This window comes from Podarcis pityusensis, assembly GCF_964106645.2.
Source record: "Podarcis pityusensis genome assembly, chromosome: 8".
NCBI lineage: Eukaryota > Metazoa > Chordata > Lepidosauria > Squamata > Lacertidae > Podarcis > Podarcis pityusensis.
In genome coordinates this window covers 4,290,880-4,302,888 of record NC_138033.1, presented here as the reverse complement: position 1 = coordinate 4,302,888, position 12,009 = coordinate 4,290,880, and the positions used below count along the sequence as shown (strand labels likewise).

General features: G+C 44.2%; 1 protein-coding gene across 1 annotated transcript; it reads right to left on the bottom strand.

Annotated features, from left to right (window-relative positions):
- Positions 1-3,024: 3,024 nt before the first annotated feature.
- Positions 3,025-10,873, bottom strand: LOC308483120 (cytochrome P450 2C11-like; the record flags this gene model as incomplete). The annotated part of the gene is made up of 7 exons (XM_081016707.1): positions 3,025-4,038; positions 4,255-4,396; positions 5,935-6,122; positions 6,808-6,949; positions 8,090-8,266; positions 8,446-8,675; positions 10,621-10,873. Coding segments are annotated over 7 exons (1,314 nt in total), but the record flags the coding sequence as incomplete, so codon positions are not given.
- Positions 10,874-12,009: the final 1,136 nt, after the last annotated feature.

Genomic DNA, 12,009 nt, shown 5'->3' with positions numbered 1-12,009 from the left:
ATATGGAATTGGCAGAAATGACTGGCAGAATCCGAGACCAGGGAGAAGAGTCGGTGGAAGAAGACTGGAAGAAATTTAAAGACTATTTACAGAAATATTGTAAAATTAAGGAATTTTAGAAGGATGTTGGATAGAAACTAAGTGGTTTCCAGCTGTAATGCTTTAAGAGATACGAAAAAAGGTTTACAAATGGGTAAAAGCTTAATGGTAAGGATTTGCTGAACTAACAAACTGAACTGGAATACAAAAAAGGGAGGTACGAGCAGGTCCGGGGAAATAAGTGTAAGGAAGATATGTTATGGAAAATTAACGTGTTTTTAACTGTTTTTATTTTGTATGTTTCTTTTTATTCTTCATTTTTTTGTTATATCTTAAAAACTTTATTCTTTTTTCTGTATTTTGTATTGTCTTGTATTTTTATTTTTTGTTTTTGTGTTCTTTGAAACTTTAATAAATATCATTTAAAAAAAAAAAAGACAACTCTTAAAACTAATGCTTTTTTCCTAGAAAAATAGGTGCTGGTACTCACCATGAAATTGTTACACTAAGTACCACACTTTTTAAGCAAGAGAGAGAGGGGTACGGGTACTGCGTGCCCTTCAGTACCCCTTAGGGGAAAAGCCCTCTTAAAACAATTCCACTCGTTGATTTCCCCCCTGCTGTCATCCCACAGAGAAAGCTTAGTTTCATTTCAATTGCACTGACTTCCATTTTAGAAACCGACTGCTTTTAACAAATGGGCTGCTGCCGTTCTGCTTTTGCTGTGATTGTATGTGATGTGTGTGGGGTGTGTGTGGTTTTAATTTTATTAATGTTTAATTGTTTTATTTTATCCAAAAGCTGCCTTGAGTCCCTGTCAGGGGGAAAAGCTGAGGTATAAGTAAATTGTTGTTGTTTGTTTTTTGTTGTTAATAATAATAATAACTTTCTCCAGCTCTACAATTTCCTTTTGGAGGTCAGGCAAACAGAATCGCACATAGTATTCCAAGGGCAATTGTACCATTGATTCATATATTTATCGAATCATATTAATCGAGGGAGACGGGGCACGTTCACACTTCTTGTGTTCCTGCTTCGTATTCTTTTTCTCACAACTAGCAATGATCGCTCCACTTTCATTTTCTCGTGTTCTTTAGTGGCAGGGAACAAAAAAAGATACTGAAATTTCTATCATCCATTTAAATCTTTAATTCCACCATCAATCAAGCTTTCTGCTTTGCTTTCAACAATTTAATAATTACTTTCTTTTGTTTTTCCAGCAACAGAAGGCGGTACTCCCAAATCTTTAGTCTTTGGATTGCTTTTCTTTAACATGATGACAATGAACCTTTGTTGTATGGAAGTCAAGATTGTTCTCGGAACTGGTTTTTGGTCATTGTCACTGATATGGTGTCTCCCTCTCCAGCTACTGATGAAGTGGGGCAGCACCTGCCATTTATGAACTATGCTTTGTTGTCTGGAATTTAAGATTGCTCCCCAGACTGGTGCTCTTTTGTGGGTGTATTCTGCAGCATGCCATTTATGCAATAATAATGCATTCTCAAGGGATTTATACTGGACTACCAGCAGATGGCGCTGTGGTCTAAACCACAGAGCCTAGGGCTTGCTGATCAGAAGTTCGACAGTTCGAATCCCTGGGTGAGCTCCCGTTGCTCGATCCCAGCTCCTGCCAACCTAGCAGCTCGAAAGCATGTCAAATTGCAAGTAGATAAATAGATACCGCTCCGGCAGGAAGGTAAACGGCATTTCCGTGCGCTGCTCTGGTTCGCCAGAAGTGGCTTAGTCATGCTGGCCACATGACCCGGAAGCTGTACGCCGGCTCCCTCAGCCAATAAAGAGAGATGAGCGCCGCAAACCCAGAGTCGGCCACGACTGGACCTAAAGGTCAGGGGTCCCTTTTCCTTTTTACCCACGCAGCATTCCACTTTATTAGTAATTCTCCAACGTTTTCCCAATGCAACTACATGATTGCTGCCAAGAGGGGCACACTTGAGGCTATAGCACAACGAAAGCAAGATATAAAGCAATGCTCCACAACATCTGTCATGTGAAAAGACCCGGGATGGTTTTTTAAAAAAATATTTACTTGGTTTTTCAAATTAAAATTTTGCAGAGATATATCAAATATTAATCATAAAAACAAGATTGCAAGGAATCTCCTGGTCTTCCATCCTCCCCTTTGTGGGTCCTATTATTGTTCATTTCCTCCCACATCTTTTATGATGATCCAAATCTTTTACATCTCCACTGTGTCTGGAATCCACCCTTAAATTACAAGAGATATTCCAACCCTATTAACCATTTTAACTGTTTACAATGGTCTTTAAGATAAATTATAAATTTCCCCCATTCCTTATTTAAATTTCAGTCTTCCTGATTTCTGATTCTTCCAGTCATTTTGCCATTTCAGCATAATCCAGCAACTTCATGTGCCATTCTTCTCTGGTAGGAACTTTATATTTTTTCCATCTCTGGACCAATAACATCCATGCAGCCATGGTCGCATAGATAGTCTTTTCTGATACCTTGGGATTTCAGCACCTAGAATTCCTAAAAAGATAGCTTCAGGTTCTTTAGCAAAGGTTATTTTAAACATTTTTTCAACTTATTATATATCATTTCCCAAAACCCTTTTACTACCTTACAATTGCTCCACATATGATAGAAGGAGCCTTCTTTTTCCTTACATTTCCAGCATACATTTGAGCATGTTTTATCCATTTGTGGTAATTTACTAGGAGTTAAATACCATCAGTGCATTATTTTCATATGCAACATATATTTATATGCAAATACAAATTGTTGGTAGACTCTAAAGACAGAGGCAGATTCCCCCTGCCAGATTTATGATATGAGGCATCCTGTCTATGCTGGCTAAGGGAATGGCTATTATTTTAAAATACTGATGTTTTAGACCTGGAAAAGTCCCATGGTTTTAGCAGGAGACCTCTTGCAAACAGCAAAATACGAATGCCTGTAAGTGTTTGCAGGAGCAAACAGTACTGAAATCATGATTCAATATGTTGTTGTTGTTGTTTAGTCATTTAGTCGTGTCTGACTCTTGGTGACTTCATGGACCAGAGCACGCCAGGCACTTATGACCACCCCAACTGCACCACGAGCACAGATCATGAACAATGCTCAGTAAAAATAATGTCTGGATGGGCCATTCCATGATTCCTTCCCCCTAAATCCTTTCATTATCATTTGACTTGCTCTAAGGAAGGACATTTTTGCCTTTGTATCTCTCTTTTTTTTATTACTTCGAATGCATATGTATACTAAAACAGAACACTGAGTCTATATGTACAAGAACTTCTACCTTATCCCCTTCTGGAATTCCATTAGGGTTAAGACTAGGCTTACATTGTGGATTATCAAGCTCCTTTAGTAAGTCCAAATTTGTCTCATTTGCCTGATTGAGTTTCAAATTCAATACCTCAACTTTTCCCCCTAAGTGAACTACCTCAGTTGTCATTTCTTTGATATTCAAATTATGAAGTTCACTTTAACTTTCAAGATCTTTCCTTTCTTCTCCTGGGTAATAATCCTTTTACCTTTTTCTACCATGAGAACAATCAGAAACAGAAGAAATTCAGAATGGGCAGACTCCTTTTATATTGAGATCTGTGCATAGTCGTAGAGATTTTCAAAACAGTTTTTCAACCATAAAACGTTTACACTGAAATCTATGCTGAAGGTTTTCAAAGCAGTTATTCAGACACAAACCTTCATTGTGTCAATATTATCACCAAATCAGAGAGACAGAAAGGAGTTCAGATTAAGAAGAAACACACACAAGGGACAGTCCCCCCGAGTCTCCCAGAGATTTCAGCTCTCTTGCATCAAGGACCATTCACCGTGGAACCACGCAAAGCTGATAATGCCGGGGAGCATGTCCATTACTTTCCACTCCTGGTGCAATGTCAATTTCTTCCCGCTGCTTGGGCGTTTTCAGATGGAAGTTTTGCAACAGTGTTGTAAGGAACACAAAAATCTCCATACGGGCCATACTTTCACCAGGGCAAGCTCTTTTTCCTGGAAAAGCAAGAAACAGGAGTTCCATTTATATATACAGGGTGAGTCCTAACCCAATATTTCCCAGGCCATACAATCCAACATTTTTTGCTCTTCTTTTGCATCCCCCTCTCTTTCCCACTACAGATCCTTAGATTCCTCCTAAGGTTAAACCAAGCCAACCCTCTCATTCGCTCCTCCTCTCTATTCTGGACGTATAAAACAGAGGCCCATCACCTGCTCCGAATGGCAGAAAGGCTTCCACCTTCTTGAAGGCCCCGTTTTCATCCAGGAAGTGGCCAGGATTGAACTTCCTGGGTGTCTCATAGTACTTGGAGCTCTTCATGATGGATGACAGGAAAGGAATAACGGTGGTGCCCTGAAGAGGAAAGACAGAGACCCCGGAGGCAACGGTTACTGCAACTGGCCCAGTTCAGATATTTCCTCTTTAGTCTGCCTTTATCCCTGGTTCAAATCCCTTAAGGACTGGACAATGCTCTGCTGATTAGGAGATGGTACCCTCCATAGGGAATCATTCAATTTATCTGAATCACTACATGTGGCCTGGGAAGAGTCTCGTGGCTTGGCAGGAGCCAGGGGCATACAGTGGTACCTTGGTTCTCGAACTTGATCTGTTCCAGGAGTCCGTTCGACTCCTGAAACCGTTCGAAAACTGTAACAGTTACAGAACTATACCGGGAAACAAGCTTCTATCGGAGCCCTGATAGAGGTTCAGTTAAAACATTGCAGGCCTTGCCCTGGGTAGCTGCAGGGCCCCACCTCAAGACCCCACCTCTCCGGATTACATCCTTCCAGTTCGAGAGTTGAGTGCAAATGAAACAATCTCTCATTCTTCCAGCACAGAAGCTGTGCATGTGTAGGAACAGTTCTCACCGTGATGACCTTGCCCCCTGGTGTAAACAAACCAGCATTCCCACAGCTTCTGGAAACTTCCAGTAACTTTTAGCAACTTTGAGTGTTCTTTCTGGGAATGAATGTCTCAACACAACATTCCCTCCACTGTCAAAGGCAGCATGCCTCAAAGCACCAGTGGCTGGACTGAAACAAGTGCGGAGAGGCCTCTTGTCCTCCAGTTCTGCCTGTACGCTTCACATGGGCATCTGTGGGATGAAGATGCTAGACTTGTTGGGCCTGTGGCCTCATCAAGCAGGTTCTTCTTATGTTTCCTTTAAAATACTAGCATTATTTTAGTTCAAACTACTTCAGATATAGGAGTAAAGATGGCTGAAGTAATCTAAGGTAGGTTAGTGCAGTTATTACAGGATGTAACTATGTATAGGGATGTACATCACTGCCCTCCTAGAGTCCTTTCCCACTGATGAGGGATTACTTTTAGGCAATTAGGGAAATCTGAACTCTGGCTATCTTGCCTCTCTACTTAGTCCTTTGGGTGCTGCAAACTGACAACTCCTTCCTCTAGATGCTTCCTCCTTCTGCTTCCTCTACATCTGGGCCACTGTAGATTTTGAACTCATGGTGATGTGAATACCTGGCTATTGTTTGGAAAGCAGACGTGCACACCTCCATCTCTAAGGTCTTATCCAAACTTACCTTTCCTCCGCTCTTTCCAGGCACGGTACATGCTCCATGTCTGAGTGTTGTGTTCTTGTTCTTCATGTTGTTGTTGCTGCTCGGGAACTTTCCGTGTAAAAAACCACTCTTTAAAGCTCAATTGGAGCAAATGGCAACCCACAGAAAACCCAAATTGATGTTTGCTCCAACTGAGCGGCAAAGAGCAAGTTTTTGTGCAGCAAAAAGCAACAAAACCCAAACATGGAGCTTCTAAACGCAGGCGTTTGTCTGGAAAGAGTGGGGCAAAAGGTAAGTGTGGATAAGCCCTAAGCTGCAGGCGTAAATCTGAACTAATATTTCTGTTAGCCACACGACTCACTTTACCTTGGGAATGGTGAACCCTCGGAAATGTGCTTCCTGGGTGACCATATGAGGAGCTGCCACTGGTGAGATGTCTAGAAACCGCTGGATCTCACTGATGAAGGCTTCTGTGTAGGGCATCTGATTCCGGTCCTCATAGGAGGGGCTGCGGTTCCTCCCGATGACCCGCTCTATCTCCTCTTGGATGTTTGCTATAAACAATACAGTGGGATTAGAGCTAACAGGCCATAGGAATTATTAGATATAATTATAGGAGGAGGAAACATGGCTCAGTAGTTTAGAGGTTTGTAAAACCCTACATCAATTTAATATCAAGGCAGCATAGAAAGTATGAGCAAGATGGACCTCCCTGCTTTGCATGTAGAAGGCTTGTTCTCTGGCTTCTCCGGTTACCAGAAGAATGTAGAAGGAGATGGAAAGGACCATTCTTGCACGCAGTCAGGGAGCAGGAGAGGCCTACAGACAGTTGCACATGGCAAAGGAAGACGTGCTCTGCAGCAGTGTGGAGGCAGGGGAAGTACAGGAGTGGAAGGCTGCCCTCAGTGCTATTTTTATAGAAAAAGAGGTGCCGGAACTCACCTCTTAGAATGGCAATGGCAGCCACCTGAGAAGTGCCAGAACTGAGTTCCTGTGTGTTCCCCCTGGAATAAAAACCCTGGTTGCCCACCTCCAATATTTTCTTCAAGTTGGTTCCTATAAGTCCCAGTGTGATCAAAGGAAGGAACTAGGGTTCTGACCCAGTTGAAGGGAGAAGATCCCATCAGTTAGAGCTGGAAAAAGAGAGTCCTGGTTTATTTAGCAAGGGAGGAACCCATCAGCCATCCACACAGACAGGAAACAAGAGTGAGCGCGACAGATTTGACTTTGCTTTCTTACCTTCCATTTCTGGGTATCGGAGGAGGACAAGAAGCCCCTGTCTGATGGTGTTGCCGGTTGTATCTGTCCCTGCAAAGAACAGGTTGAGAACTGTAGCAACCAAGTTTTCATGAATGAATTCTGAAGCAGGGTTTGTTTTCTCCTGACACAGAAAGAAGAAGAAGAAAAGAGCAATGTTATCAAACCTGGGGCTAATTTGTACATCTACAGAATGGTTTTATGGAAAGCTGGCTGGCAAGATTTCAAAGTATCACAGGATAGACTGATAAAAAATAACGCTGAATTACAGAGGTATGAGAAGCAGCATCCTGCTGGCCCATCAAGTCCAGCATCTCACAATGACCAAACAGATGCCATGTGATGGCCTGGGAATCTGATTCAGAGGCTGAACCTGAGGAATCCCAGCCTGCACAGGAGTCCCTGCCTCCAGGGCTGGCAGAGCTGGGGCTGGGGCTTGAATCTGAAGCGCCTGCACCTGTGCCGGATCCTCAGGAGCAGATGAATCCACTCTGGCTCCGAAGGTGATTGAGGACCCATTGCCTACAGGTGCGCCTCTCCCAGCCCTGTCAGGGGAAGGTGAGCCTCCCCCTGTGTCCAGTAATCCTCCAGCCTCTCCTGAGCTGCAGAGGCTCAGGGCAGAGAGGCGGAGGGAACTGGGTTCTCTCAGGAGGAGTGCTCGCCTTAAGGCCAGGAGAGGCGGGTCACCTGTGGGCCGGGACTGCCCCTGGCCTTAGAGAAGATAAAGGTCAGTCAGCCCGGTCCCAGGTTGCGGGAGCAACGTAGTTGGAAACCTGTTTCAGCCAGCACCCAGACCTGTTCTTCCATAGTTCCCGACCTTGCCCGGCCCCTCGCTTTGGACCTCGCTTCGCCCTTGGTGGACGGTCTCCAGACCCTCGACCCAGGACCGGACTCTGAACACGCCTCACGGTAACCTCCCCCCGGGACCAGCACATGCCAATGGGAAGCTCACAAGCTCGGGAACCAGGTGAAACTACAACAAGTGGAGAACTGTGCAGGTAGAACCTAGCCATTGAGCAGGGAAGGTGTTAATTCAAAGAGTGGTGGCAAGTGTTTGAGGGCATATCTAGCATGTTGTGCTGGTTCCCCAGTTGTGTCTTCTACAAAAGAAATGAGAGCTAGGGAGAGCTAGGCAGAACCTAGGGAATCATGGAATTGTAGGTTGGAAGAGACCACAAAGGTCCTCGAGTCACAGGGGAGATGAGGAAGACACAGCAATGTCATAAAACAATAGTGTTAGCATACAAATCCCAAATACTGCTACCTGCTCCATTTTGGCCAGGAAGCAGTCAATGAAGTCCCGAGGACAATTTAGATCGAAGGACTCCTTGTGCATCTCGACCCTCTGAGAGATGAAGTGTGTTAACTTCTTCATGTACCTGGGCAATTCTTGCTGAGGCCCAGGCAGGATTCGCATTAAGCTTGGGAAAAAATTGCAGATCTGTGAAGGAAAAGGACATGCAGCCTCATCAAGACCTACCCTTCCTTATTGCCATGCACCCCATGGTCTGGACCTTAATATTCAGCTCCTGAACCATGTCCCATCCTCCAGAAGCAAACTGAGCAATTAGGTTTATGAGAAATAGAGGCAGAGGCAGCTGAGGGCATGAACCAGCTAACACTCTTCCTTCCTGTGGCTATACAGGAAGCAGCCTGTGACACCCAAGAGACCTCCCACCACTTCCTTTCCTGTAGCCAGGTGGACAACATAACTGATGAGGCTTTCTTAATCGTGTCAAGTAAAAAGATGAAGTCCTTGTCCTCATATTCAAACCGGTTCCCAAAAACAATGGAGCAGATAACGTTAGAGACGGCATGACTGAGGTGAATGGTTGGATCAAACGGGTGCCCTGCGGAGGGGGAAAGGAGTTTTCACATAATGGGCTGAAAATTTCCATTCTTTCCTATGCAATCATTTCTGATCTGTGATTTGTGCAGTGTCTCTGGCCCCCACCCCTCCATAGTTTCTTCTTGAAATGGCTGCTGCTAACCAGCAAAAGAGAGTCAAAGCAAAAGCGGATTTGTCCAATCCTTACTACTCTCTGATTTATCCAACCGCTCTCCCTCCCTCCATGCATGGTTTCTGCTGGAACATGGCTGCTGCAGAGTGGGCAAACTCGGGCTGTTCAGATATCTGCAGCTGTGCAGTGCATAGCAAGGTTGTGAGATAACCAGCCTCATATAACCAACATGATTAAGTCTAATTAACACATGAAGGGCTTAAGACCATAGAGTAAGCTGTCCTGTCAGGCTTACCTCACCCTGGTATCCTTCAAGTGTAATGGAGAAAATGATCTTGTGGCTAGTCTTGAAACACCTTAGTTTATTGTTGTTTCAAGCATCATGGTCATGGTGACTAGTCTTAAGATAAGAGTCAATGGCCGGTTTGGTTGATTTCTTTATGTGAAAAGGGTGGGGCACCATCTTGGTCTTTTAGTCATGTGTCAGAATGTCTTGGGGTGGTAATGCTCATGAGGATGAGCTCCTCAGAAAAACAGTGTTGGTTTTTGAAATATACTCAGAGTCGCAAAGTGATTTCATGCTCTTTATTCAGCTCATAGTGGTGAGGAGGAATGAATGAATGTCCCCTCACAGTATCTGCTTTATATACATTATTTACACAATGGGCTGCACATGATTGGCTAATCCCGGAATTCTACTGTAAGCCAATCAGGTTGTGGATTCACTTCTATCTGGAGCAGGATTGGGTGGTTCCTGCCAACCAATCATACTGCTGCATTGTTCTAGGACCAATCAGACTGCTGCATTCTGAATCCTATTGTTCTAGGACCAATCAGACTGCTGCAATTTGGATCCTATTGTTCTAGGACCAATCAGACTGCTGCAGTTTGGATCCTATTCAACTCAGTACATAACAGTTTTGCTATGGTTCTATTCCTTTCCTTCCTCTGAAATTTGTGAACTGCCCCCCACCCCTTGCCTTGAGGTGGGAACGGAGACTGGGGATATGGAAGGTGGCCAGGGAACTGGGTGTGAGGTGACAGGAAAAGGGTGACTTCAGCAAGGGTTGCTGGGAAGAAGAAGGAAGAAGAAAGACTGGGATCCATCTTGGGCAGGATCCTCTTGAAGGATCATGCTGCAAGATCTGGACTTCCTTAAAGCTACAATGGTCTCCGCCATGTCTCAATTCTCCAAAGGAACACAGACCCTGAGTCTTAACTGAAATCTATCTAGTCTGTGTGTACACACAAACATTCTGCACCTAAAACTCAACTCAGTTAAAAATCATGAATGTGCTTTTTAGTAGGGTTGCCATATTCCCAAAAGATCCAGACAAAGTTGTTGAGTTTTGGGGAACATCTCCCCCAAAATATTAAGTTTTGGGGCTTTTTGGTAATTTTTATGGATTTTTTTAATTACCCCTCCCTTGCCATCATAGCTGTCAACTTTTGCCTTTTCTTGCAAGGAATCCTATTCGGAATAAGGGAATTTCCCTTTAAAAAGGGAAACGTTGACAGCTATGCCTTGCCATACACCTGGGTTTTCCCAGACATTTTGCCAATTCGCCAAAAATCTGCCTAGACGCCACTCTGCTGCCCAAATCCCAGTTGTGTCTGGGAAAATACAGGTGTATGGCAGCCCTAACCTTAGGAAGATGGAAGGACATTCAGCAAAAGAATCAAAAGGCATGTATCTGGGAGATTCGCCAAATCTGAGCAGAATTCCATTTTGTTTTCTTAGAAAACAGAGCACTCCTTCTCTTGGCTACTGTGGCAATATTAAACCTTTTCAGCCTGTTGAGGGAAAGCATAGACGAGTGGCAAGAACATTCACCTTCCATTTTCCGCAGCACTTGCACCAGGAATTGGGCCTCCTCCTGGATCCGCTCGTCGATGGACCTCTTCCCCATCCCAAAGTTCCGCAGTGTTAGAAGGGAGAAGCGACGAAGCTGCCTCCAACGTTCTCCGTTGGTTGGAACCACTCCTGGAAATGGAGAGACGCTCCACAAATCAGAGAAGGCAACACGGAAAACACCAGAAGAGAAAAATGACAGAATGAAAGGAGTAGCAGAGCAGTAAAATAATAGAAATAAAGGAGGTGAAAGTGAAGCAGGGGTAGATTAAGAATGGAATGAGTTGGGAGATGTTTGGCCTTGGAAACCTTTTCCTGTTGTCCGTCCTTCTCCTGGTTGCAGCTCCACCCACCAGTGTCGTGAACATCCTTGGAAAGTCCCCCCTATGGGGGAATGCAGTTTTCAGGCTGAAAAGAGCTCCCAATTCAGGGTCCCGGGACCCCTGGAGGTCTGTGGAACGTACACAGGGAGACTTGACATCTTTCTGCAGGGCCTGCAAGACAGAGCTGTTCCACCAGGCCTTTGGCCAGGGCACAGCCTGACTCCCTCCTTTAGCAATCCTCACTGAACTTCTAGCCAAATGGTTGCCATTAATTTGATTGGAATTAATTTTATAATGAAATGATTTTAGAATGTTTTATCATTTTACTGTTGTTAGCCGCTCTGAGCCCAGCTTCGGCTGGGGAGGGTGGGATATAAATAATTTTATTATTATTATTATTATTATTATTATTATTATTATTATTATTATTAGTTTATTAGGCTAGGCTATCCCACATTTTGTTCAAAAGATTGCTTTGCACAGGTAACTACCATAGAGTTATCAAAATTTTCAAAAGTAGGGGCTTCGTAGCTTGGCTTTTGAAAAACAGGTGTTCCTTGTTGTTGTTGTTTAGTCGTTTCCGACTCTTCGTGACCCCCTGGACCAGAGCATGCCAGGCACTCCTATCTTCCACTACCTCCCGCAATTTGGTCAAACTCATGGATCACTGCCTTGCCCTTCATGGATCACTGCCTTGCCGTGGCGAAGGGGCTCGAATAACTCAGAGAAGCTATGAGCCATGCCGTGCAGGGCCACCCAAGATGGACAGGTCATAGTGGAGAGTTTTGACCAAACGTGATCCACCTGGAGCAGGAACCGGCAAGCCACTCCAGTATCCCTGCCAAGAAAACTCCATGGTGTTCCTTAGGAATTAGGTAATTAGGAAGCACTGTCATAGAAGACCTAAAAAATCTTTGGATTTCTGTCATCCAGAGGAAATCAAGTTTTGTAGTGCTACCCCTGGAGATGGCACAACGGAACAAGACAAATTCATGCCTGCACCTCTCTTCAGAGAGCTCGTGATTCTTTAAGCCTCACCCTTGTCTCC